Source organism: Magnolia sinica, chromosome 1, assembly GCF_029962835.1.
Source record: "Magnolia sinica isolate HGM2019 chromosome 1, MsV1, whole genome shotgun sequence".
Classification (NCBI taxonomy): domain Eukaryota; kingdom Viridiplantae; phylum Streptophyta; class Magnoliopsida; order Magnoliales; family Magnoliaceae; genus Magnolia; species Magnolia sinica.
The window spans coordinates 432,187-456,691 of record NC_080573.1 but is presented as its reverse complement, the minus strand read 5'-3'; the positions used below and the strand labels follow the sequence as shown (position 1 = coordinate 456,691).

At 39.8% G+C, this 24,505-nt stretch overlaps 2 protein-coding genes across 3 annotated transcripts; both read left to right on the top strand.

Annotated features, from left to right (window-relative positions):
* Positions 1-845: 845 nt before the first annotated feature.
* On the top strand, positions 846-6,812 carry LOC131229743 (uncharacterized). Its single transcript, XM_058225786.1, has 7 exons — positions 846-1,164; positions 2,078-2,761; positions 2,860-3,080; positions 3,370-3,601; positions 4,903-4,988; positions 5,473-5,564; positions 5,668-6,812. The coding sequence occupies exons 2-7, from the start codon at positions 2,669-2,671 to the stop codon at positions 5,904-5,906; spliced, it is 963 nt and encodes a 320-aa protein (XP_058081769.1). The 5' UTR covers positions 846-1,164; positions 2,078-2,668; the 3' UTR covers positions 5,907-6,812.
* A 2,894-nt stretch (positions 6,813-9,706) lies between these two features.
* On the top strand, positions 9,707-19,433 carry LOC131229606 (alpha-galactosidase-like). 2 transcript variants are annotated; one of them, XM_058225626.1, is made up of 13 exons: positions 9,716-10,080; positions 11,203-11,261; positions 12,046-12,102; positions 13,487-13,625; positions 15,634-15,709; positions 15,922-15,980; positions 16,174-16,239; positions 16,362-16,445; positions 16,559-16,623; positions 17,307-17,389; positions 17,474-17,614; positions 18,417-18,557; positions 18,809-19,433. In XM_058225626.1, the coding sequence occupies exons 1-13, from the start codon at positions 9,914-9,916 to the stop codon at positions 18,896-18,898; spliced, it is 1,227 nt and encodes a 408-aa protein (XP_058081609.1). In that variant the 5' UTR covers positions 9,716-9,913; the 3' UTR covers positions 18,899-19,433. The 2 variants fall into 2 exon arrangements, with proteins under 2 accessions (XP_058081668.1, XP_058081609.1); XM_058225685.1 differs by lacking the exon at positions 18,417-18,557 and having other exon boundaries at positions 9,707-10,080.
* The last annotated feature ends 5,072 nt before the right edge of the window (positions 19,434-24,505 follow it).

Sequence of the window (24,505 nt, the reverse complement as noted above, 5' to 3'; positions counted from 1 at the left end):
AATTTGGGTCAAATTTGCAACCGGATTTACCCGCGTATCAGTTTGATCTTTGAATATTCAAAATCTTCCTAATAGTAATAAGGTCTTTGAACTTGTCTAGGAAGATAACCAATTTTAGGAGGATTATGAGAGACAACCTCATTGAGTGAATCATAACTAAATTCATGATAGGATTCATTCTCTTGTCGAGTCTCTATAGACGAGTTGGGTAAATTGCCTCATTGGCTTGCTAATTGTGGCCACGTGCCATGCAACATTTTGTTCTCTAAAAGGTATATATAAGGGTATGTGTATTTACATTGATCAAGGAATGTGTATACTTGAAAGAAGATCAATTGTATATATTTTTGGGTGCAAGTATAATTTCTATAAATACTAAACCCTTAGTCTCAACATGAGATGGATTCTTACTGGTCCATGGCAGGATGCCAAAAATGGATGGAAATAGAAGAGGGGGTATATGTCAAAAACTCTAAAAATAAACACCCATTAGTGGGAATCCCCTTGGTAGCTAGGTGGTATTGGGGTTGTGGGGTCACTGTGATGCATGTGTTTTATATCCGCAGATATTTGTTTCTCTTCATTCAAGTCTATGTGACTTTTTGAATAGATTGGATGGCAAATAAACATCACAGTGGGCCGTGAAAAAGTTTGAACGGTGAGAATTATTATCACCACTGCTTCCTGTGGTGTGGTACACTTGACCCTGGGATGATCTGCCTCATTTTTTGAGCAATATCCTGAAATGATACTTAAAAATGGATGGATGGTGTGGATAAGAACCAAAAATGACGGTGGTCACTCAATGCTCCTGCCCGTTCCCAGCTGGAGACGGGCGGGAGTAGGACGCAGTCCGCGTCCCCCATTTGCGTGTTTACAATAACAAACCGTATGGCCACAGGAAAACCCACTTTTACAGTCGGGATTTCACAGCCGGAGAGAGGAGACGGTAAAAGGACGAAGCCGTTTCGTCCGCTGGCTGTCAAGGAGTCGAGACGCCGCGCCTCTCTCTCTCTCTCTCTCTCTCTCTCTCTCTCTCTCTCTCTATTAGGATGGCATAGAAAGGGTGAGAGCTGTTATCGATTCCTTTCAAACATGGTTCGTAACTGATTCGGAGCTTTCAATCGAAAACCCGCACAACCTTTTCTCATATACAAAGGAAAGGTATAATTCCAGACTCTGATATCTCAATCTCGGGCCTCAAATCCAATCGATTTCTGTCCTCTCTCTTTTTCCCCCGAATTCCCGACTCAGAAAACGATTCTTGCAACCAGAAATGAGTGATTCCGATGTTTCTGATGATTGTTTTAAACCGGCTTTTTGTTCCTATTGTCTTTTTGTTGGAGCTGTAAGCGGGACTTGAGGATTTTAGGCACTTTTTTTTTTTTTTTCGAAGAGGTTGGGCGGAGATTGTTTCTCGTAAATCATGCCTGAATTTAAGGATTTTGAGCTTTTGACAAGGATTGATTCGTTTCTTCTTCATCTTCATCTTCATCTTCTTCTTCTTTCCCTCATGCCATGAATTGCTGGAATTTGGCCTGGAATGCTGTTTCAATTTAAGTAGAGGTTATTTCCTTGTTAGAAAATCCGAATCTTTTTCAATGAATGTTTGTGTGTTGGATTGAACTATACAGTGAGAGAGTGGGTTTTCTTCAATTATGATTATTGTAATCAGACCTTCAGTTTGTGCATTTGTGGGTATGATTCAGCTTCAAGAAGCAAAATGCTGCAATTGTCAGTCGAAGAAATGCCGGGTTTTTATTGTCTTGTTTCTCCTTGTTCACTTGAAACGCTGGAATTCCACCCTGGAACTTTTTAATTTTTATTATTTCTCGAGGTAGAGGTCATTTCGGGGTTGGGAATCCAATATTTTCCATGCTTGCTTCTTGTATTTGTTTTACCTTCCAGAAAAAAAAAGAAAGAAAAGGAATTCCTTCAATTTCGGCAAAGAAAGGGATTCCTTTGCGCGCGCTCTAAGCAGAGTGACGTCTTTGTTTCTTAATATCTGATAATCCTGCTTCAAGCTGACGTCGTCTTGGGATTGAATTTCTAATATTTTCTCTGACTTGAAGAACAGGTGCAAAACTCCCGGAATTTTCGACAGAGGGAAACGCGTTTCTTGTATCTTGCTTCAAGCATACAACCGTCGAGTTTTCTTCGAGGAAAGAAAAGAAAGGAAAAACACCGTACGCTGCAAGAGCCCTTCGCTGGTCATCTGGCCGGAAACAGAGGAACAGGAAAGAAGAAAACAGAGGAAGAGCATTTACTATTTGGAAATTCCAGAAAGAATCTCCAAGTCGTCTGTGGGTCTTTTGAAAAGAATTAAAAATAAATAAATCTTTTGACGGGTTCTTCAGAAGTCCTCTTTTTTGTTTTTGGGCGTATAGGATTTTCTAAAATCCTCGTCTGGATTTTCTTTCATTTTTAATCCGCAATAGACGGAGTCTGGGATTTCTGACATCGAAGGGCATTGTTAGGATTAGAAGCGCGGTTTAATTCCCTTTGCTGATTCCTCCCTTAAAATCAGCCGTCCAAAGTCAAAAAATAGAATTTTTGTGGACCGATTTCTTCTCCTCTCCTCTCCTTTAAAAAGCAAAAAGAACCCAACAGTCTCTCTCTCTAGAAAATCAAGCGTCAGTCCCTAAAGGGCCTCTCCCTCTCTCTCTCAATGATGCCCACTCAGAGAGGATCAAGGCAATCAAACCTGGAATGCTTCCTCGACTCCTCCACGCCAATCGTTCCATCCCAGTTTCTTCCCAAGGTTGTGTTTTGTGGGTTGATTTTCATACCGGAGTTTTCATCTGCTTACATCATTTATGTGAATTCATGTTTCTTTTCTTTTCCTTATTGATGTGGCAGACGTCTATGAGAAATCTTAATCGACTTTGGCATCCATGGGAGAGAGAAACCATCGAGTATTTCACATTGGAAGATCTTTGGGGTTGTTATGATGAATGGAGTGCATATGGATTGGGAGCTCCAATCATTTTGAATGATGAAGAGACCGTTGTTCAGTACTATGTTCCGTATCTCTCTGCAATCCAGATCTATTCCAGCGGTCGGTCCTTGGTCAATATCAGGTAATTTTATCATTTTTGCCACCTGGGTTCCTTTTATTTTGTGGGCATGGATCCTTTGAGAATTACCACTTGGAGTTTTGCTACATCAATTTAGTACTTCTCTGTTGATTCTTCACCTAGGAGGGAAAAATATAACAATCAAAGGACCTCTTTGGCTATTATATCCATTTTTTTGAGTGTAGAGGCACGGTAACTCAATTTTGGTTATTAATCTATTTAGAAGGTAGGAAAAGGGGGGAAAATGGTCTGACATTGTCATGTAATGGTGAGAAGGAATTCGATGATGCAGGAGTTTTAGAGAAGAGAGCGAGACATGTGATTACGAGACAAGGGATTCATTCAGTGATTCCTGCAGTGAGGAGAGCGAGAGCGAGAAGCTGTGGAGATGGGATGGAGGTTCTTCGATGGACTGTGGGCTTGAGCAAGAGAGCCTGTGGCATTTGAGTGATAGGCTGGGTTTTCTATACTTCCAATACTTCGAGAGATCGGCTCCATATGCAAGGGTCCCTTTCATGGATAAGGTAATCTTCTCATTCAATCTTCAATAAACTTTAAATCAAGTCTTGCTTTTTTGCATTGAAATTCTTGGTTTGTTAATGGTATACTCTGTTTTAAACTTTGGGAATATCCAATTTCTTATTAAAGAAGTAGAGAAGTGACTGGTGGATTTTCATAGATTTCATTGGTTCCATATGCTCATAGCAATTTGGAAAGCAGGCTGGGCATGAATTAGGGTATAAAGTCCAGGTGGAAGTGATTTCTGGACCTGGCCTGCTCAGCAGTCAGGTCTGTTTTGGCCCTAGACCCAACCCATGAATATCTGAGTCGAGTTTGGGAAGGGTCTAACTGTCTAATGGGTTAGGTTTGATATAAGTGGATCCAGACCCAAACCTTTACCTATTTGGGTCAGCTTTGGGGCAGGGTCAGGTTTGGGTTTAAGCTGAGTCTAAGAATGGTGAGGTTTTCAAATAAATGATACCTTAAGTATGTTGGTTGAGTCTAGGCTTAAATCATGTGAACTCCAAAACAACATGATCGTATGCCATCCTATATAAAAGTCGAGAAGAATTTAAAATAAATCCATGTATATATTGTCTTCAATAAACTAATCAAATACTACGGATTAAAAAATAAATAAATTTACATGCACAATATATGGTGGTTACAATCTAATTATAGTTCAAATCAATAGAGTCATATATGCATAAACCTCCTATCTCTTAACACAAGGTATGGCAAATATGTAAGGAATTTTAAGGGTTGGATCTTAGACAGGTCCAAGTTAGGGCTGTGAATGGGTGTGGGGAAAAAGCAAAATTTTCAGTAGGTCCAGCCCAAACAATTCAAAATCCAGGCCAAAGGCAACCCCAGGCCCCCCAGCCCGTTGACGGCCCTAGTCCAAGTTGGTTCTTCAGTTAGATTGGGTCTTGATTGGGTCCATTTTCAGCTGGTCCCAATTGGACCTATTTAAAAATTGGGTACTGGCCGGGTTGATTTTTGGGAGGTCCCTAACTCATTCCATTTAGCAACCGGGATGAACTTTGGGACCTAGATCAGTTCCAACAATTCAAAGTTAAGATCCAGACCTGTTTATTGCTGGTTTGGGTCTAATGACCTGACTGGTCGACCCGACCCATTGACACCCTTATGAGCATCTAATTCTCTTCTACTTTTGAGGAGAAACTTTACACCATTTATTTCATTACATGCATACGAATGATTCTTTTTCTTTTCTTTTCTTTTTCTTTTTCTTTCTTTCTTTCTTTTTTTAATAGTTAGACTAGCTTAACTATTTGACTCTCATTTATGGTTCGTCTTTCAGATCAATGGATTAGCCCGACGATTTCCAGGATTAATGACCTTAAAGAGCGTTGATCTTTCACCTGCTAGCTGGATGGCAGTGGCCTGGTACAAGCAATCCCTCCATTCCTTCTTATATAATAGGTGGACTTTTAGTTGCCGAAGTTGGGAAGGAATGCGGCTGCTGCTTCCTCTCTCTTCTTGTCTTCATCTTAAGCATATGACCTCCTTATTGGATGATATTTCGTTATATATACGTATGACCCTTGAGGATATGCTCAAGTTTTCAAAGCCCTGTGTCATCTAACCATGGTCTATCCTTGGGTGGATGATCATAAAGTTTCTCTTAAATTATTACCACTTGTTAGAATCTGAAATTCAGATCTGAATGCCCTTTTTTTTTTTTGTAACACACGCACACACATCGCCACACACTCACACCGTAGTGGGATTTCACCACCTATGGGTACTTGAACCCTTGACCAGGTGTTGAAACTCCTAAGAGTCTACCACTGGAGCAAGAGCAAGGACCCTGAAAGTTTGCATTATTCCACAGCTTTCTGAAAAGGAAAAGATCATTTGATTTCTTCAGGTATCCCATTTATCACATTCCCATGGGGAGAACTGTAAAGGACTTGTCCGCGTGTTTCCTCACTTACCACACTCTTTCATCTTCCTTCCAAGGTATATTCACATTCCCTCCCTTCCTTGCATATCTATGTATAAGAACCTCTCTTGGATTTGGTTTTGTACTTTTTACCCAATAAACATGCATTGTTGTTGATAGAGATTGGCCCTGAAGGAGAGGCCGAAAGTGATGAAAAGAAGCCAAAGGAAGAAGGGATAGCTCTCCCTCCCTTTGGTCTGGCGACTTACAAGATGCATCGGAGCTTGTGGGCCTCGAGCGATAGCGGTGGGGATCAGGAAAGGTTGTTGTCCCTGTTGAGTGCAGCAGATTCGTGGCTAAAGCAGCTGAGGGTCCAGCACCATGATTTTAATTACTTTGCTGGAATTCGCCATGGATAAACCAAGAGCCCTAATTTGTCCATTTCTGTGAAGTAGAGGCTTTCTTGCTGCAATGGTTTTGGTGGGACCTTTGTTAAAAGAAATGTAGGTATGATTGTATGTATGATTGTTATGCTTTCCAGAAGAGACGAGCAAGCATGGGCCCCAGTCTGGACCACCTACAGATTGGAGAGAGAATATGCCAATGTTGTTTTCTGATTTAGAGGGAATATGTTGGGTTTCTGTGAAGGTGTGGGCTCTTTTTTCTTTGGGCTGAGGGAATATGGGTCCAGCTGTTGGAGAATGCGATTGATGCTGGAGAGAGAGAGAGAGAGAGAGAGAGAGAGAGAGAGAGCTCCTGGCTCTTAAAGCTGTCCAACTTTGGTCGATGATACTTGTTCTCATCTTTGGAGCCACAAGAGATGTATTTTGTACTCTTTTCTGCATCCGAGCATATTTACATAAGCATGTGGGAAATGTTAAAATCTCACAGGCACGGGAGGGAAAGATACCAACATGCAATGTGCAACCCTTCACACATCAATCTCTGTGTGAATGCACCTTTTCCTCACCTGGGGAACGTGAGATTAGCAGTTCTCTAAAGACTTGTGTGCTTTCTATTTTCCTTGGGCCCGTTTGGGAGCTTGGAAAATAGGAGAGAAGGTGACTTTTTCTTTTAAAGTGTAAGCATTTGGAGAGAAGTAAAAACTAGCAGGGTTGGAAAAATCTTTTGGGGCTTTTTCCATTAAAACACATTCTTGGAAAATGTTTTCCACCAAAAGGTGAACTCCCAATAGGGGGAAATGTGATTTTCTTCTCCACCCAAATACTTTCCAGGCTCACAAACAATCCCTAAAAATTTTTAGTTCCTTAATGCATATGTACGCATGCTTCTTATTTAATATATTTGTTCGAGTACTTATCCTATTTCTTATTTTCAAGGTCATTTTATCACTACTTTTACCTATTTTTCAGAAAATTTCAATTAACGAAGTCAAAAGAGAAATCAAGCATAAATTTACATGGCAATGTGTCCAATCTGTAAGGTACAGAAAATGGTATGGTTCAATTGATATGGGCCCGGTTGAGCAGACTCAAAAAATGAGTTCCATCTCATTTGTATGTAATTACTGTTAACCAAAATGAGATGAACCCTTTATGTGTTAGTGACGAACATCTCTAATACATAAACACTGTTAAGTGGTAGGTGATGAGCTCAACTTTTAGTTATCTACCGAGAATGGCCTTAGGGTATGCCAGTAACTTTCAATCACTACTGCACCCAACAGGCTCTTATTGACGTGGGGCTATTGTAAATTTTCCTACCTCGGATTTCCTCTCCATTGGGGTTGAGCCGGTAGCCAAATTGGATGAAAGGTGACAAATGGGCTCTTCGTACCCCAGCCTATGACCTGACTTTGAGGTTGAGCTCCTCATTTGGTTTGAGTCTGCAGCTTAATTGGATGGAAGGTTACAAGTGGGATCATCCAACCCAAGCCATGACCTGACTTTTGAGTCCAGGTTCAGCAGCTTGTGAGTAGGCCTAGCAATGGGTTGGGTTCAATCTGGGTCAGGTTCAGCCCAAGCCCGGCTCATTTAATAAACGAGTCAAGAAATCCAGCCTTGGCCTGTAAAACAAGTCAAGAAATCTAGCTGTAGCCTGACCTGGTACCTATTACCCGATGGCTTGACCTGATCCACTTAAATTTTCTAGAGCCCAAAGTCCACCCGACCAGATCCATTTAATTGCAGTCGGGTCAGGCTCAACTGACCTGCCCAACCAGATCCATAAACTATAAGTTTAGTATTTCATATTAGGCTTCTTTGCTATTATTGGGGTTTCATGTTTATGGAGCTCACTATAACCGCTTATGGGATTGGATTTTTTCATGACACGCCTATATTTCATCTCACCTACACACTCACAGAAGATCAATTACATGTGAATATATTAGGATGCCTTTGTTTCGGGTTATGGGTTGGGTCAGTTCGATCATTAGGCCTGGCCCCTTGATTCAATATATGGGCACTTAGGAATGGGTTGGCCTAAACCCAAGCTCGAGCCATTAGTTTAAATCAGTGACTTTTTTGGTCTGTGTCTGACCTGCACTTAGTCCTGAAACCGGCTCAGAAGCAGATTGGGCCAATGGAACCTACTTGTGAGGTAACGACTAGGTTTGGGTTGGGCTACACTCACAGTGCCATAATCCCCTGCCCAATGCTAAACAAGTTGAGCCAGGATAGGCCTTTCAGCAGGTGGATGTCTGGTCCAGCCATTTAAAGATTGGGTTAGGTCCAGGTTCAGTCCCAGCCCATACCCGGCCCAAAGAAATTTGGACTTTGGGTGGTCCAGCCCACCTCAGGTCACTTGCTACTCTTGGATGGTACTCTCTGCACCGTGTCACAACAATTGAAGAAGAAGAAGAAGCATGAGTAATAAATGAATAAGGGTGAATTCCAAACTTACCTGTTGTGAACCGAGTTTGTACATATATGCGATGGTTCATCTAAGCTATCTGATGACCCTCAGATCAGATGAATCATGCTAAAAAAATAAAAAATAAAAATCCTGAATTGTTCAACTTTAGCCTTTCCATTGTTGGCATGCAAATACATGGTTAAGAAGAAATCCACCAATATGTCAAATTCAATGGAGGAAAAACCAAAGGTTCTATAGTTAGGATCAACCAATTTCAAGGATTTTTGGGGCATGATACGTACATGATATGGGCTGTCAGATGAATGGCTTGGATAAACCAAGAAAAGGCCTGCATTTATAAACTCGATGCATAACAGGCGACTTCCCTGTTCGATTAAAATATTATTAATAATAATAATAAAGAAACGAATTAGAGGAGAGCCACAGCTTTGTAATTAGATTATTAGGAATGTTGTCAGGGATGCATGAGATGGCATGTGGGAAATACGGTTGCAACTTGGGCAGTATGGGTTGGATTGAGGGTCCATCCCTGCCAAACCCAACTTATAGAGGACCCAAAGTGCTCTAATCTCCACCCAACATGAAGTCCTACATGCTCGATGGGACCCAACCTAGCCTGGCCTGATCCAGCCCGACCTACCCAATTACATACGGTTATTCCCAACCCGACCTGAATTCACTCAACCGGAACCCAACCCAAATTCAAATTGGGTGGGCATTTTCCAACCCGAGCCCGACCTGATGACCTAGACAACCTAACCCAATTACACATGATTATTCCTGATCTGACCTGAATTTGCTTAACCTCAACCTAACCCAAATTCAAATTAGATCAGTGTTTTCCAACTTGCTGACCTAGACAACCAAACCAACCCAACCCGATCCAAACTCAAGTTGCGTCGGTCAGGTTCAGGTTGACCCAAACCCAAGTTGCAGCTCTAGCAAGGGAAGCATATGATAACAAAAAATCAGTTAGATAATGTAATAGTAGACAACATCATCCAGCATCAGAGCTTATTAGGGAGTGAAGCAGGATGGAGGCATTGAATGTTATTAATTTAACTAGGGATATGATTCTTAACAGAGTGGAATTAAAGAAAAGGATTTGTATACCCCACTTGTATCTGGCGGGATGAGGCTTGTTAGATAGACTATGATTATAATATTTGTAAGGTGAAGATTGAAGTTTGGGCTAGATTAAATTAACAGTTAAGATAAATTGAATAACTGGTGAACAGATGAGACTGATTCTGAGACAGATTTATTAAAGTGGGGACTGCATGATAATTGGGTCGGTTGGTGCAAACACGTGAGGCGTTGGCACTTAGTGGTGTTGAGGGAGTAGACATCAGTAATTGTTGGTGTACCCATTTTGCAGCTACCCCTTGCCGACAATCTGTAAAAATTTTATCCTTTTCTAGTTTTAAGTAGGGTGAGGCTAGAGAGAGAGAGAGAGAGAGGAAATGCCCCACACCTATCCGATTTCAATCTCTTTCGTTCCTTCAGCCCCCAAAACTCAAGCTTCCCATTTTCAAATTCTCTAGAGAGAGAGAGAAAGAGAGGATCGGTATACATTACAGTACCAGTAATGGAGGGGATAGTGGGTTTCCTATGTGGTATTTGGTTGCTTTTACTCGTCCACTGCATTGAAGCATCATCGTTGCTTTCAAACAGTAGCAGCAGCAGTGAACATCATCACGACGTCTACACGACATTCCTGCTTGCCAATGGAGTCGGCCGTACTCCTCCAATGGGGTAATTACTTACCACTCAACCCCACACCCTTTTTTATTTCCCCATTTTCACATCTGAATCCCATCTCCCCAAAATCCCCCCATGAGATCAGGACCCTTCATCATGTAGTCTTACCTTCTATTTTCCTTGGCCCTATTTATTTATTTTTGCTAGTTAGTAAGATTTACAAGTTTTACGTTTAATGTGGTAAATAATTTATTTTTAATCAAGTCTCTTTCCTCATAACGTGTGTCCCACAGATGGACACTCCTGATATTGTACGTGCGTGCCACGGTGGCATGTGTTTGAGAAGAGTTGGATTGGTACATGTGAATTCTTGTTAGAAATGGCTGAGTTCGGTAAGAAATGGGTGAGGCCAGGAAATAGCCATTAAGACCTTAACTGGGTGTTTGGCACATGGAATTAGTATGCATAAATCTTATCTTATCTTAGATGGACCACACTAGTGGAAAGTAATTGAATTCTCACCGTTAAAATATTAATGGAGTCCACTTCAATTAAGCGTGCAGTCCACACGTTTGCTTACAGCTCAAGTAGTTAGAAAAGTCATTATTGTCATTTATCATCATTAAATGTTCAGTATGTGTAAGTTTGGTCCACTGACCTTTCTATTTCTAACCGTCCATAACAAGGTAAGAACCATATGATCAACATCATGTTTGTCTGCAGGCCACAGTTAATGGCCCGCATCTTCTATGGTTTTTATTTTTTATTTTTACAACCGTAATTTGTATCATTTAAATTCCTCAATGCAACTATATATCGCACACGCTTAATTGAGGAGCTATTTGATAGGCTACCACACGTGTCCCCATACCCATATTCCAAAAAATCAGATTTGACTTGCGTAACTTTTCACTTCTGATTAATAGACGTTTATTTCTTGAAATGGACTTAATTGTAGCTGTCTATTTGCTTTTGTTGGCCACTAGCCAGACACTTGTGATGTTCTTTTTCTTTTATATAAGATTTTTGTATTATGATCCATTGGTAGTGGGCCACACTGTTTGAACAGCTAAGGGTACAGCTGCTTTGTACTTGCCAGGCTATAGAAGATTTCATCTGCTCTGCATGATCTCCTAGGTTCTGTTTTGTGACAAAAGCCTACTTAAATATTTGCAGATGGAACAGCTGGAATCACTTTCAGTGTCATATCGATGAATGGACGGTTAAGAGAACCGGTACTCACTACCTTACCTTTTATTTATTTATTTATTTATTTATAGCTGTTAACTTTATTATTCATCTATTTACAATTACAGTAATAAAATGATATTTTCACCCCTACACATTGAAATTACCTACCTCATTCAGTTAATTTGGTTTAACAAAGTTTCTTTGTGAGACCTCTTGTGACAATCTCCCTAATTACCCAAATTAACCTTTGAAAGGGAGGAAATCATTTCCTTCTTTACTTCTATTTTCTTCTCTTGCAAGGGTGCCAATGGATTGGGTAGCCTGCGAGATTGGATGAGTCTGTCCTGTCTTTGGGCTGGGCTTGGGCCGTGCATGCATGGCCCAATCAATTTTAGTTCAGGCTTGGGCTAAAGTTAAGGTAGCCCAACTTTTTAGCTATGCATGTTATATACCATGAATATGCCATTCTGGTTAGGTAATTCATCCATCTTGAATATAGACAGTCTGCTTGATTCTTCATTCCTCCTTAATGTCAATTTCCTTAATGTCAATTTCTTTGTGCATGTGTGGCCCACCGATTGAGCAATGGATAAATTAGGAAAAATAAAGTGGGAAATAGAAACTTTGACAATTTTTGGGTTGGGTCAGGTTGGGTTCGGGCCTTATGTTTTAAGTGTTATGTCAGGCTGGGCCTGGGCCTAGCCTAGTCCCCCCACCCAAACATGGCCCATTACCATCCCTACTTGTAAATTTCTTTTCTTATTTAGTTTTTTATTTCTTTTTTATCTTGTAGTTTTTTGTTTTGTTTTGTGAAAATGGGATACACAGCTGATGCTCTGGTTTCAACGGGTTTGGCTGCACTTGGATACAAATATGTAAATATCGGTATGTATTGCATTCCTCATCATTTCTCATGGTCCTTTGTTTTCTAAGAAATTCAATGTAAAAGAATTGCAATGTAAGTAAGAAACTGAATTTTCTTGTTAGTTTAACATAGGGGTGGCAACCTGGATCAGGGCTGAGGCTGGCCCTATAAGTAAAAGATAAGTTACATGTATGCTATGTGTACAAATTGGCTGTACAATTAGTGAGTGCAGTTTTATGAACCATCATGCTCTTCTAGTGAATCTAAGTTTTCCTATGGCATGCGTATGTCAAATAAGAATATTCATCAAGAAAGCATATGCCCCATCCAATTATCCATTAGCTTCATAGACTTTAAGTGCATCAATATATTATTCACCATCTAAAGTGGGGTTCTTAATTTGGCAGTTTATTAGTCCCTGTGGATCATCCATCACACTCTACAACATATTACTATATACACTAGTATATAAACTTTATAGTCTCTGTTAATGATATCTATGTACCATGTAGTATACATTAGGGAAACAGACTGGGCTGGGCCGGGCAGGCCAAGCTATTCATCATTGGCTCTAGCCTAGCCTAGCCTAACCCGAAAAATGGTCCTGGATTTCAAGCCCTTCAGGGCCAGGTCACCTGGGCAGGGCAAGGCGGCCTGGCCCATTGCCACCCCTACTTTTAACCCAACGGCAAAAATGGAGTGGTACAGAAATTGGAACTGATCACATACAGTTGGCTGCACGCTAAGTTAGCATGCAGCCCTGTTTACAGCCACACCTGCAAAGGCTGGTCCCTATCCATGAATATCATCCATGTGAAAAATAGGCCATTGAGCTCATTGGATGAGCCACACCTGTTTGTTGAGTCACACCATCGACATTAGTTGATCTCAACAGTGTGGCTGCCTGATGAGAGGGCCAGATTACTTTTGTTTGTCTCCTGGTGATCTTCATGATGGGGCCAACCATTTTCATGGATCAAATATCCTCCTCATCTCACACATTGCTGGGAAAGATGGCGCTGCAGGCGGCTTTAGCTGATCGGTACTTTTTCTCTGTGAAAATGTATATATGTGACACTGTCAACAGCTTGGATGGACGGGCTCAGACAGCTTGGGATGGATAATCGGTTAAGAGAAGCCTGAGAGCTACTGTTGATCCATCAGGCCCTGAGTCACCAGGCCTGGACTGCGTGCGTGAAATTCAAGCCCAAGCTAAGCTATCATTACCATAAAGGGACCCAAATCTGTGCTCTGGCTGCATCTCAATAGAAAATCTATTTAAAGTAGAAAACAAAAGTCTGAGAACATCCAGGCCCAGTTGGAAATCTAAACAGATAATGAGACACTACTAGGAACAACACAGTGTCAATACATGGTTTTGCAATGACATGTCCAACTAAACAGATGATTGTTGGGGAGAAGCGAGTAGGGATTCAAGAGGGAACCTTGTGGCCCGAGCCTCTACTTTTCCTTCTGGCATCAAAGCTCTAGCAGACTATGTTCACAGCAGAGGTTTGAAGCTTGGGATATACACAGATGCAGGGTATACAGTCTATCTCTATCTATTCTTACACCCGCTTAAAATTGAGTTAGATCTCATCTCATTTTAGTTAATTGTAAATTTGTAATTATGTTTTACATATCATGTTTCTTTTAGTAAGGATTAAAAAACTAAAAAAATAATAATAAAAAATAATAAAAATCCTAACAACGACAATCATGATCTCTAATGCATAATTATGATTAACCAAAGCAAGATGATTTCATTTAGGCATCTACCAAACATGCCTTAAGATTTTTCCTTCAGTTTACTTCTTAGTGGGTCATTTTTTTTTTCTTTTTTTTTTTTTGGGCTGGATTCATGCTTAAGCTTTTCTGTCAAGGCCACCCATGGGACTAGCAAAGGACTTTGTTCTCCCATTGGTGGAAACAAGAGGACTGTCCATGTATTTTGTGGTTTCCTTGTGTGGGTCCCATCCCACAGACTATCAAATACGACTACTTTAACACACACACACACACACACACACACACACACACACCAATTGCTTTGCTGCAATTACGGTACAACGATGGTTATTTCCATTGGATCAAGGAGATGGGGAGGGAAAAAATTTTAAAAACTCAATATCAACCACTCCCCCCACCCCCAAACATTTATCATATCCAAGGGAAGCTGTAATGGGCATTGTGTGGTCACTACCACACTATGGCCTCTATTGTATTGTTCCCCATTCATGTATCTTCATTCTATTCCTCAGTTGCATGCTAGTACAGGGGATGCTTCGTGGGGTGGAAATAGTGTAAACAGGGTGGAAATTTCACAATTTAAACGGCGAGGGCCTTTTTGGAATAAACAATAGGAAATACTTGAATGTGGGGGTATTTTTAAAATAAATGGTTCAAAAGATTTAATTGGGTTGCATATTTGGAGAGGGATCCCTCGGAATATTGAGCCACTTCAAGTTAATGCCACCTGCATAATTAAATTGACGAATAGCTCCAATCCTGATATTCATCGTTCATGTTAATGCTTCTTACATAATTAAATTGATGAAAAGTTCCAAACCTGATATTACGTCTTTGTGTTGAATTAGAAGCTTAGATGTTTGTACTATTTAGTAATTGTCGTTGTTGGAACTGTCAACAACTGCAAAGTGCCTGTCTAGGCTACTCTGCGCCAATCACCTCCATTTAATGCCCAGCACAAAAGGCATTGCTTTAGGATTTTTCTTGATACTCTCCTTCTGCCTTGCTTTTCCCCCAACTACAAAAAAATACGTTGAGCAAAGTAAGCATATCGGTTGCTCTTACTGGTTTTAGTTTTGAAGGTCTTCATTGTAACTTGATAACTAATGATTTCTCAAAGTTAATGTTTCGAAGCTGGTTATGAGTCTTTCATTTAAAGAATTTCTGCTGCAAATGGTATGAAACTGAAAAAGGGGAGTGTACTGTTGCTTAATGGGGTTGCAAATTTGTGAATGAGTTTTGAATTTAAACATGCTTAGCTCTCCGTATATTACAGACTTCATAGCTTTGGGTTCAATTTATTTGACTATCTGGATGGTTTTAACGTTATGGTGTGAAAAAGGTACATCACGGGCTAGCTATTTATGGACAGGAAAACAAGGGTACTGCACTGCATCTAGCAGCATTTATAGCACATGATATGGTATTGGTATAGATAATTCAGATAAAATTGCATTCACTTTTCAAATTATTAAATGATTACCACCTTGTAAAAATCGGATGATTTTCTTCGTATTTTAGCACATATCTTATAGAGAGATGAGATCCTAATCTGGAGGAGATTAGGATATTTTCTTTCTATTAATATCGACACTGGTGAAGATCTTGTGTCTCACAAATGCAAGCATGGTTTTTCACCTTGCTCTCTCAACTTTAAAACCTTACAATAAGGGTCAAGCATAATTTCTTTGTATATCACATTCAGACACTGATGAGAATTTCTTGTTTCTTATTAATGCAAGTATTTTGTACCTTTCTCTCTCAACTTAAACCCTTACATTAAGTGATCTCTTCTTTGTCAGTTACACAACTTGCAGCAAAACCATGCCAGGCTCCCTAGGGCATGAAGTGCAAGATGCGAGAACATTCGCCTCATGGGTTAGTTTTATCTAATTTAGTTAATTTGCCTATAGCAATTATGGGCAACTTCTTTTTTGGTTTTTTTCCTTTTTCATAGTTTGTATGATTCTATTCTATAATTTCGTTTCCAACCTGTCCATGTTCGGTCTTATTTCTTTTCTACAGTGCTCGCTTCCCCATGACAAGGTTTGTTTAATTTAATTTAACTATTTTAGTACTTCTCGTGGCAGGGTGTCGATTATTTGAAGTACGATAACTGTTACCATGATGGATCAAGGCCTCAATACAGGTACCTTTTCTCAGAAAATGAGTTCTTGCTGCATATGTTTGAAGTACAACCCAAAACAGGAAGTCAACCAAGTGAAGTTCATGGTGATATCTAAAATTTTTTTTATCCACTTTTAAAGAAATGGGTTCGACTGAATTGTTCAATTTCAATCAGCAAATGTCACATTGCCATGCATATCCATCATGTCTTTCAGGTATGCAAGGATGAGTTACGCATTACGGAAGGTTGGCCGACCCATTTTATACTCTATATGTGAATGGTAAGTCATGCTGCACTAAAAGTTACACCCTTCAGCACTAATTGCTCATTGATTGGCAGTACTCTTTCAAGCTTCTTATTTCAGTTATGTTTCATAGTCTCTAAGGGGTATGTTTTCTATAGGGGTGAACAGAATCCAGCAACATGGGCTGGTAGCTTTGGAAATGCATGGAGAACAACAGGCGACATTCAAGACAAGTGGGAGAGGTTTAAATCTTGTCTTTTGGATTGATCCTTGAATGTAAGGAAACAGTGCCACAAAAAAAAAACTTACTAATTCAGTTGCTTTGGTTGAGTACGGGTTTTTTTTTTCCCCCCAGTATCACAACAATTGCCGATGAAAACAACAAATGGGGAAGATTTGCAGGTCCAGGAAGATGGAATGGTATAGATACTTTTAATTAAATCCCTTATCTGATCTGTTTTAAACTACACAACATTGACATACACAGAGAAACGTGACATGCCAAAACATTCATTTGAGTTTTTGCTATTGTTCAAATATATGTTAAGTACTACTGCATACAAGTGTAAAATTTAGAAATATAACCCACATCTGAGAGCAAGAGAAGGATACATTAAGGTTCTCTTCAGATTTCTACGTTGATGATTCTGTCCAAAATGCATATCAAATATGACGATTTTCTTCGAAAGGGGAATGCCCTTGTTACAAGAGAACTGAAATCATTCTACTTCTCTAGCTTTTTGTTGTCATTAACAGTCCACCTGTAATGTAAATAAAATAGCTGATCTTTTTTCTTCTTGAGTTTCCAGATCTTGGTTACCTTGTGGTTCTTTGGGTTTGATATGTAGCAAAAGTTTATAATTCAAATTCAATACACTTGAAAAAGCTTACATCTGGGTAGAGTTATGCTACTGTGCAAAGAGTTTTTTTTTGTTTGTTTTTTTTATTTTATTTTTTTTATTATTTTTTTTAAATTTAAAAAACCTGTAAATATGATTAGCATCTTAACATTTCCATATGCATGACACTATCTTCATGTTTAAATACTTCACTTTCTTCTTAAAGGAATATGCACATTCTAATTTTGTTTCTGGTATTGATAGATGCTGACATGTTGGAAGTAGGCAATGGAGGAATGAGTTTAGAGGAGTATCGCTCTCACTTCAGTATATGGGCACTTATGAAGGTGAATTTTGAATATCCATGCCATGTCTAGACTTGTCCACCCTTCTCTACTTGTGATGATAAAAGGAAAAGCTTATTGTGACAGTCTCCTTTACTCATCGGCTGTGACATCCGATTTGCAAGCAGACAGACTCTTGCAATCCTCAGAAATAAGGAGGTGATTGATGTTAATCAAGATCCACTTGGAATTCAAGGGAGGAAAATTAGATCATTGGCTGGTCTCGAGGTATCTCTCAGACTTTTTCTTTTTTTTTTTTTTAATTTTGAGGGTTTTGTTTTTTTTTTGTTTTTACTTGTTTTTGTTTTTTTTGTTTTTGTTTTTTGTTTTTTGATTTTTGATTTTTGATTTTTGATTTTTGATTTTTTATTTTTTATTTTTTTGTGAATCAACTATATAAGAAAGGTTATGCATAGGAAATGACCATGGTCAAGCTTAGAATTTTATTTTATTTTATTTTTTTAACACTTAGTTGTGTATGTTTACCCAATCAAGTTCTTAATCATTTGTTGCTCTTATTGCAAAATCCATAGAGAAAATATGAAACCCTTGAATGGTGTTAGGGTCTGTTTGGATGCACATAAACTGAATTGCCATTAATAGTCCAATAAAGTCAAAATAACTGAATTTTGTTTACTTAGCACTTAGCACTCATATTGAGGGTATGGGCTTAAATTTGCAGTTAATATTACTCTCTAGTTTGATTGAAAGAAATATGATTGTAGTTTGAGGTCTTCTTCCTTAAAATGAATTTTGCCTCTTAATTAAACTGAATATTCACAATTCAATTTACTCGTGCATTCAAGTGCAACCTTTCCATCTTTTTAACCAGACTTTGATGAATGTTGGCATTAGTAATGGTGGGGCATGTGATCAATATATGGTTGCAGGACCTCTGTAGTGGCATTCCAGGTGAAAGATGGTTGCCATTTTCATTTTTCACACAGACACATAAGCAACAAACATGCTAGGGGTTGATAATAGAAGGATAGATTACTCGATCATTGACACAAGTGAGGTGGTAATGCAGGTTTGGGCAGGAGCCTTGTCAGGGAGACGGATAGCCATTGTGTTATGGAACAGAAGTGGTTCTCAGGCTCCCATAACAGTGGGTTGGAGGGAAATTGGACTCTCCCCATATACACCTGTAGTAGTCAGAGACTTGTGGGTGGTATAAAATTTATTCTTCAGCTCTTTGAACTAATTAAGATAGTTAAAGCTAATGAATAGATAAGGAGTAGATTTTTTTGAAAGGTAAAACTACCACGGATTGAACCCTGGATCACTTGCACACACTACACTGTCTCCACCAGCTCATCTATGGTAAAATGAATATGCATCTTTTCTGTTTTGCCAAGGTAAAATGATCTGTTTATGAGATATTATTATGATAGATGATGTTGTTGTTCTTGTTTCTTGCAGCATTCATATGTGTCAAAGAGTTTGCGTTTCCGGCTGACGGCGTTTGTTGGTCCTCGTTCTTGTAAGATGTATGTACTCACCCCAGCATGAATTGTATGAATGAAGAAGAAGAAGAAAGAAGGAGCCTGCCTACAATTTAGTAAAGAGGAATTTTAGGATCCCATTTCTTTAGATTTCAGTTTGTTTCAAGTGAGTTCAATGAAATAATCCCGACTGCTGGGTCTATTAAGGCCCACTGTGGATGGACCCTGCCCTGAAAATATCGTCAATAGGATAATTCCGACCATTCAATTTGTCACCTGCTGGTAGATGGCTGAAACTAAATGTAGCAATGGTCCATCTTCAACTTAGAAAAGGCCCGTAATTGGTGGCTTGATTCTTCTGAACTGGGAGATCTGTTTCAGCATGATCTATCTAGGGTGTGCTCAATGGACTGATCGTCTGGATAGCTGAATGATTGGGACCCACTTGTACAAACTGAAAAACCCAGTATAGTGCGCAAATCCTTGTGCCGGGCATCATTGAAATCCTCTTTATTAAGTAAATGATAAATAATGCAGTAGATTTCCATAAAATAATTAGTAATAATGCACTACATATAAATTGTGCATTTTATTATTTTTTTTCTGAAACACAGAGTTAATAGTAGTTCAATAGCATTCTTTTAATTTAATGGAGATTACAACTGTATCCATTTGGATTTGAGAAAGGCATTTAGTACAAAAGTGGGTTTTGAGAGGGGTTATTAAACATTTGGTACAACAGACCAACCAAATAATTACTTGTCTGAGCAAAGCTTTTCTTATTATCAGGACTCATCATTTGGAAAATTCTACTTCATGCTCAGAAAATTTGTTTGAGAAAACTATTAATACTTTATTTAAAACAAATTACACCACACTAATGCTAGGAAGGTGACAATGAAAATGGCAAGGAGGATGACGATGACCATGACATGGTATCATCACTATCATCACATGTCCATGTCAAACACATACAGCCTGGTGGTCATTATGGCATTCCTTTGAATCCCATTCTCATTATTGGAGGTAAATACCAAATCTCCTGATGTAACAGAACAGCCATTCGTAATTCTCCAACAAGGACCATACAAAGTTGCCATGAACGTTTGTGCATTTCCTATCAATAAAGTGTTCTTAAATTAGGATGAGACTGTGAGAAAACTACATCTATTTTGAGGTTGATGGGAGTGAGTTCCCAGGCACATGTCTTTGAAACCACCATAGCAACTTGAGCTGGAATTGATTTAATCTTTTGTAGTTTGCTACATGTCCAAGTGAAGTTAAGAAAGAATAGTGAATGAAAACCTACTTGCTAAAAATCAGTTAAAAGTCGAGTTAGAGCTTAGTGAGTAACTACCAAAAAAAGAAAAAGAAAAAAGAAAAGAAAAGGACCAATGAGACATCTTTAAACAATCAATAGGCCCATCTAATAGTCATATACCTGGACCTCACTTGGAAGGTTATCCTGTTTGTCAATCAGGCCTGTAATTGAGGCTTTGACCCTACACGGAACAGTTTTAAAAGATTGAGGACTCAGGATCATGGTGGCCTTAGTTGAAAAGGTTGTCCAAACATCAGCCTGAACAAATCTTAATTATTCAAGACTGAAATTTAGCTTGACCTGACACCAAACCCAGAAATCAGGCTCAAGGCCAGCCAATGAAGGGTTGGACTTGTGTTCACTCCCAAGTATAGGGTTGTGATGTAGTAATAAACTCGGTAAGACCGAGGTCGAATCCACAGGGACTGAAACTTGTACGCTTCCTGAAACTAGGTAGAAATAGAACTAGACTAAGATGTGATCTAAACCAAATAGAATTTAGAAAGTAATTGTGGAATAATTATCTAAAACTTTAAGGAATTCAGAAGAAGGAAACTAGGGATTCAGAGGATCCACTTGTAGAGATCAGGAAGATCTTATGCTTGCATCAATGTTTATGGAATTTAAACTGAACTTACTTGATCTGGTTTTCAAGAGATGAAAGGTATATGAATTAGAATGGATTCCATCATCTAACCATGCCAGGAGACAAAGCAAACAACAGGATTAAACTAATTACCAACCAATCAATAATGTATGAGGATCAGGAAGGGTACTGTCATCCAACCATGCCCATGGAGCAATGATGAACAACAGGGCTTCCTGACTTCATAAACTTAAAAAAAAGAAAGAAATATTCAAAGCCCTTGCAATCCCATTGTAATTTCAGTCACAACAGACCATTAAAGGCTAGGAAAAATATTCCTTTAATAATTAAATATATCAAATTCAGTTTAGAAATTTGGATTAAATTACCAGCATACAATGGAGTCTCCCATCTCGCTACAGGCTTCACCTCTTAGCCCTAGCTAAGAGGTTTAGCCACACATGATATGGGCTAGATTATAGAAAAAGAAAAGAAAAACCAGAACCGTGCCTTGTCCAGCTTCTGCTCCTCACGTGCCAAACTATTCCACGTTCAGCCCTTCTCTCTCCGTCACATGTGCCAGCAGCCACGTTCCAAAACAAAACCGAGCCTCCCCCACGTGCAGCAGCAGCAACTCCCTTTTTCTCTCCCAGCCGTTCACAGCAGCAGCCGTAGCTCCCCAAAACGAGGCTGATTCTCTTTCCTCACTTCCATTCCGTTCCGTCCTCCCTTCAAACCCAAGACCGGGACCTCCTTTTAAAGATGAACAGTCTCCTCCGAGAGCTGCTGTCGAGTCCCGAACGGAATAGGTTGCGGAACCCGTTTTTACGCAGCCAGCTTGCATACGAACGCAAAACAGTTTGCGTTTGTATGAATTTTGAGATGGAGGAACGTCCCAAACTCCGTTTTTTTCTTCTTGGTTGGGGTAAAGACCCACTTATAAGAATTTTGGACGGTCTGGATCACTGATCCGACCCTGATAATGATCACAGAACGGACCACCGTGGCCGGTTTTCACGGACGCGCGTCCCTGCGTAAACAGGGTACGCTGTGACAATCGGTGGGCCCCACAGTATGGTTTTTAGAGAAATCCACCCCGTTCATTGGGTTCCTGGCGAAAAAAAAGGCTGGAAGGAGTGGTTTTGGTCAGGTTTTAGTGCGGCCCACTGTATTTTCTCCCTACCGTCCATCCTGCGTTTGGACGGTTAAAATCCGATCTACGCTTTCTTCTGCAGTTCTGCCACCTAGGAGTTGGTTTTGATCATCCTATGGAATGAATGTACGGTCCAGATCAGCTTTCTGGGGAGCGAGGGGGGCCCACTGATGAAAATCGGACGGACAGCGTCCGTCCGCTGTTGCTGCGGAAGAAGGAGACGGGTCAGCCCGTCTTTGACCGGGCTGACCGTCCGGTGCGGCGCGGGCAGCGGTGCACTATGTACACGCGATGTACATGCGGAGTCCACTGAGATGTTTGTGAGAAATCCGCTCCGTCCATCCGTATTGTCAGCTCAGATAACGCGTTGGGACCAATTTTCAAGTACATCTGGATAGCGGGCGGGCCCAAAATCAATGGTTTTATGGGCTGATATGTCTGTTGGGCCAATTCCACAGCGATCCAATGGATGAAATTTTACGTGTACGGTTCATTTATGGTCTTCAGGCCACGTATGGAGTCTCGAACTGATTGGATGGTGGGAACCTTATGATCTTGCATTCTGGACACTTTTCAGGCCGCTTGAGCTTCAATTCCTCGATTTTCTTGGATCCCTGGCGTGCAAATCTATCGATCTTGGTCTCCTAGGGTCCGTCCCATGCTTTGGTGTCATTAGAGCGTTAAGTCCATGCTTTAAGCACCCTTTTCGGTCCAAGCTCGTACATACACTCTGCATTACAAATACAATTAAAGCAGGCTATTAAACGGTATCATGCTTGTAAATCCATGCAATAAATGGGTCTGATATGCAATATTTGACCCTCAACAACTTGAAAGCCAGACGGATCCACAGTCATCAAGTTAGGTCTGAATTTTGCCTAGACTTGAGATTTGAAGTTGTCACCCATAATTCCAACTCATGTTAAAAAGGAGAGAAGAAATAAAATAATAACATGAAATGCTATTTCTCAGTTCCTGGCATTAAAGTACAATGCAGCTCCTTCCCAGCACTCTGGTGAGAATGTGTAGTGATTAGGAAAGTTGAACTGGTGGGCCACCTTGTCGAGGGGCTATTGGCTGCTGAAATCCTACTTGTTGGACAACTCTTGACAATCTAGTTATGGATATTACTGATTGAATGTGGAAAACTGCATCGCCTTGTGCTAACTCTTCCTTATTTGATTGTGAAACCAATCCATTCCAAACCTCGCCTCTTTTCGGATATTGCCCATCACCGGGTCAACAGTCTCCATCAACCCACATGTTTGCAGATTGTACCATGGCCTCATTCAATAATGGCAGATAATACTTCCTAGTATTCGTCCTGCGATGGTAATGCGGTCTCTTTTTCCTGTAAGATGTGCAAAGCCTTCAATTGCATGACCACTAGAGTCACAAGGAGAGTGAGATTGCATGCATTCCTTAGCATAAGGAGCTGAGTAATGGTTGATGCTGATGAAATCAAGCCCATCTTTGCTCTTCTTACATCTCTAGGGGAGAATTTGGGCAACCGAGTGCCTAGAATTTGGTGCATTTCACGAAGGTAATTCTCGGTGAATGAATTGATCGAAGAACCTACACAGCAATGATACTCTGCATTTGCATTACTCTTAAAACCAAGGATGTTCATCTCTTGAATTTTAGCAAACTGAAGCTTTGGCAAATCCTTAAAAATCTTATTTCCATTTCTTTGGGTTAGCATGTACAGTGCAGTGCAGGACCCTGTGCCCTCTCTTTATTTGGAAAATGTGGTGGGCCCCTACCATATGTAATGCATTATGTAGTTTTTGGCAGGTAAGGCCCAGCCACTTTGTTGAAGGTAGGTGCCTTGATGATATCTAACCATTCTATTTAGTTCTTTTTAGCACCCATTTGACATAATTTAAGATCTGAAGTTGTTATAGTTAGAATCTATCATTCCATGATTTATTTAAAAAAAAATAATAATAATAACTACCTGTTATCTGGTCGATTCTAAACAGATTAGAGGTTGTTTGGCTGCTTTGCTTATTAATTGAACTTGGAGCAGTTTTAAATTTCTTATTTCTTCATTGTTTATTTTTACAATTGATTATACTGGAATCATCAGCATATATCTCTAGGATCTTCCAGTCAAGAAAATTTGGACGGTAAATGATGTGGTCCCCACCATGGATTGCACATTTCTCCCAAAAATACTCTTATATACATTATCCTAACCATGGAATTAATCAATGGATAGGAACTAGATCGTCCACATTTGTTTTACTAGGAAAAGGTTAGATCAATCATCTAGATTGCGTAAAAAATCAATTTTGATATGGTGATCCTAACCGTCCAATCAATGGATGGGAAATGGGCAGCCCATGTTTATCATAATAGAAAAGGCTTCATCAATTATCTCGACATCCCATCACATGGAGCTCATTTTTTATTGCCAATCCCTCCGGATGATCCTAACCATCCAATCATCACATAGAAATGGATGGTCCTATTTATTCTACTAGAAAAAAATGTCTGATAAGGTATCCCAACTGTCATCATGTGGGTCCCACCTTTGATTGTCCATAACACCCAAATTTCGCTTTAATTGGACGCTCCTCACCATCTGATCATTGGTTAGGAAAATGTACAA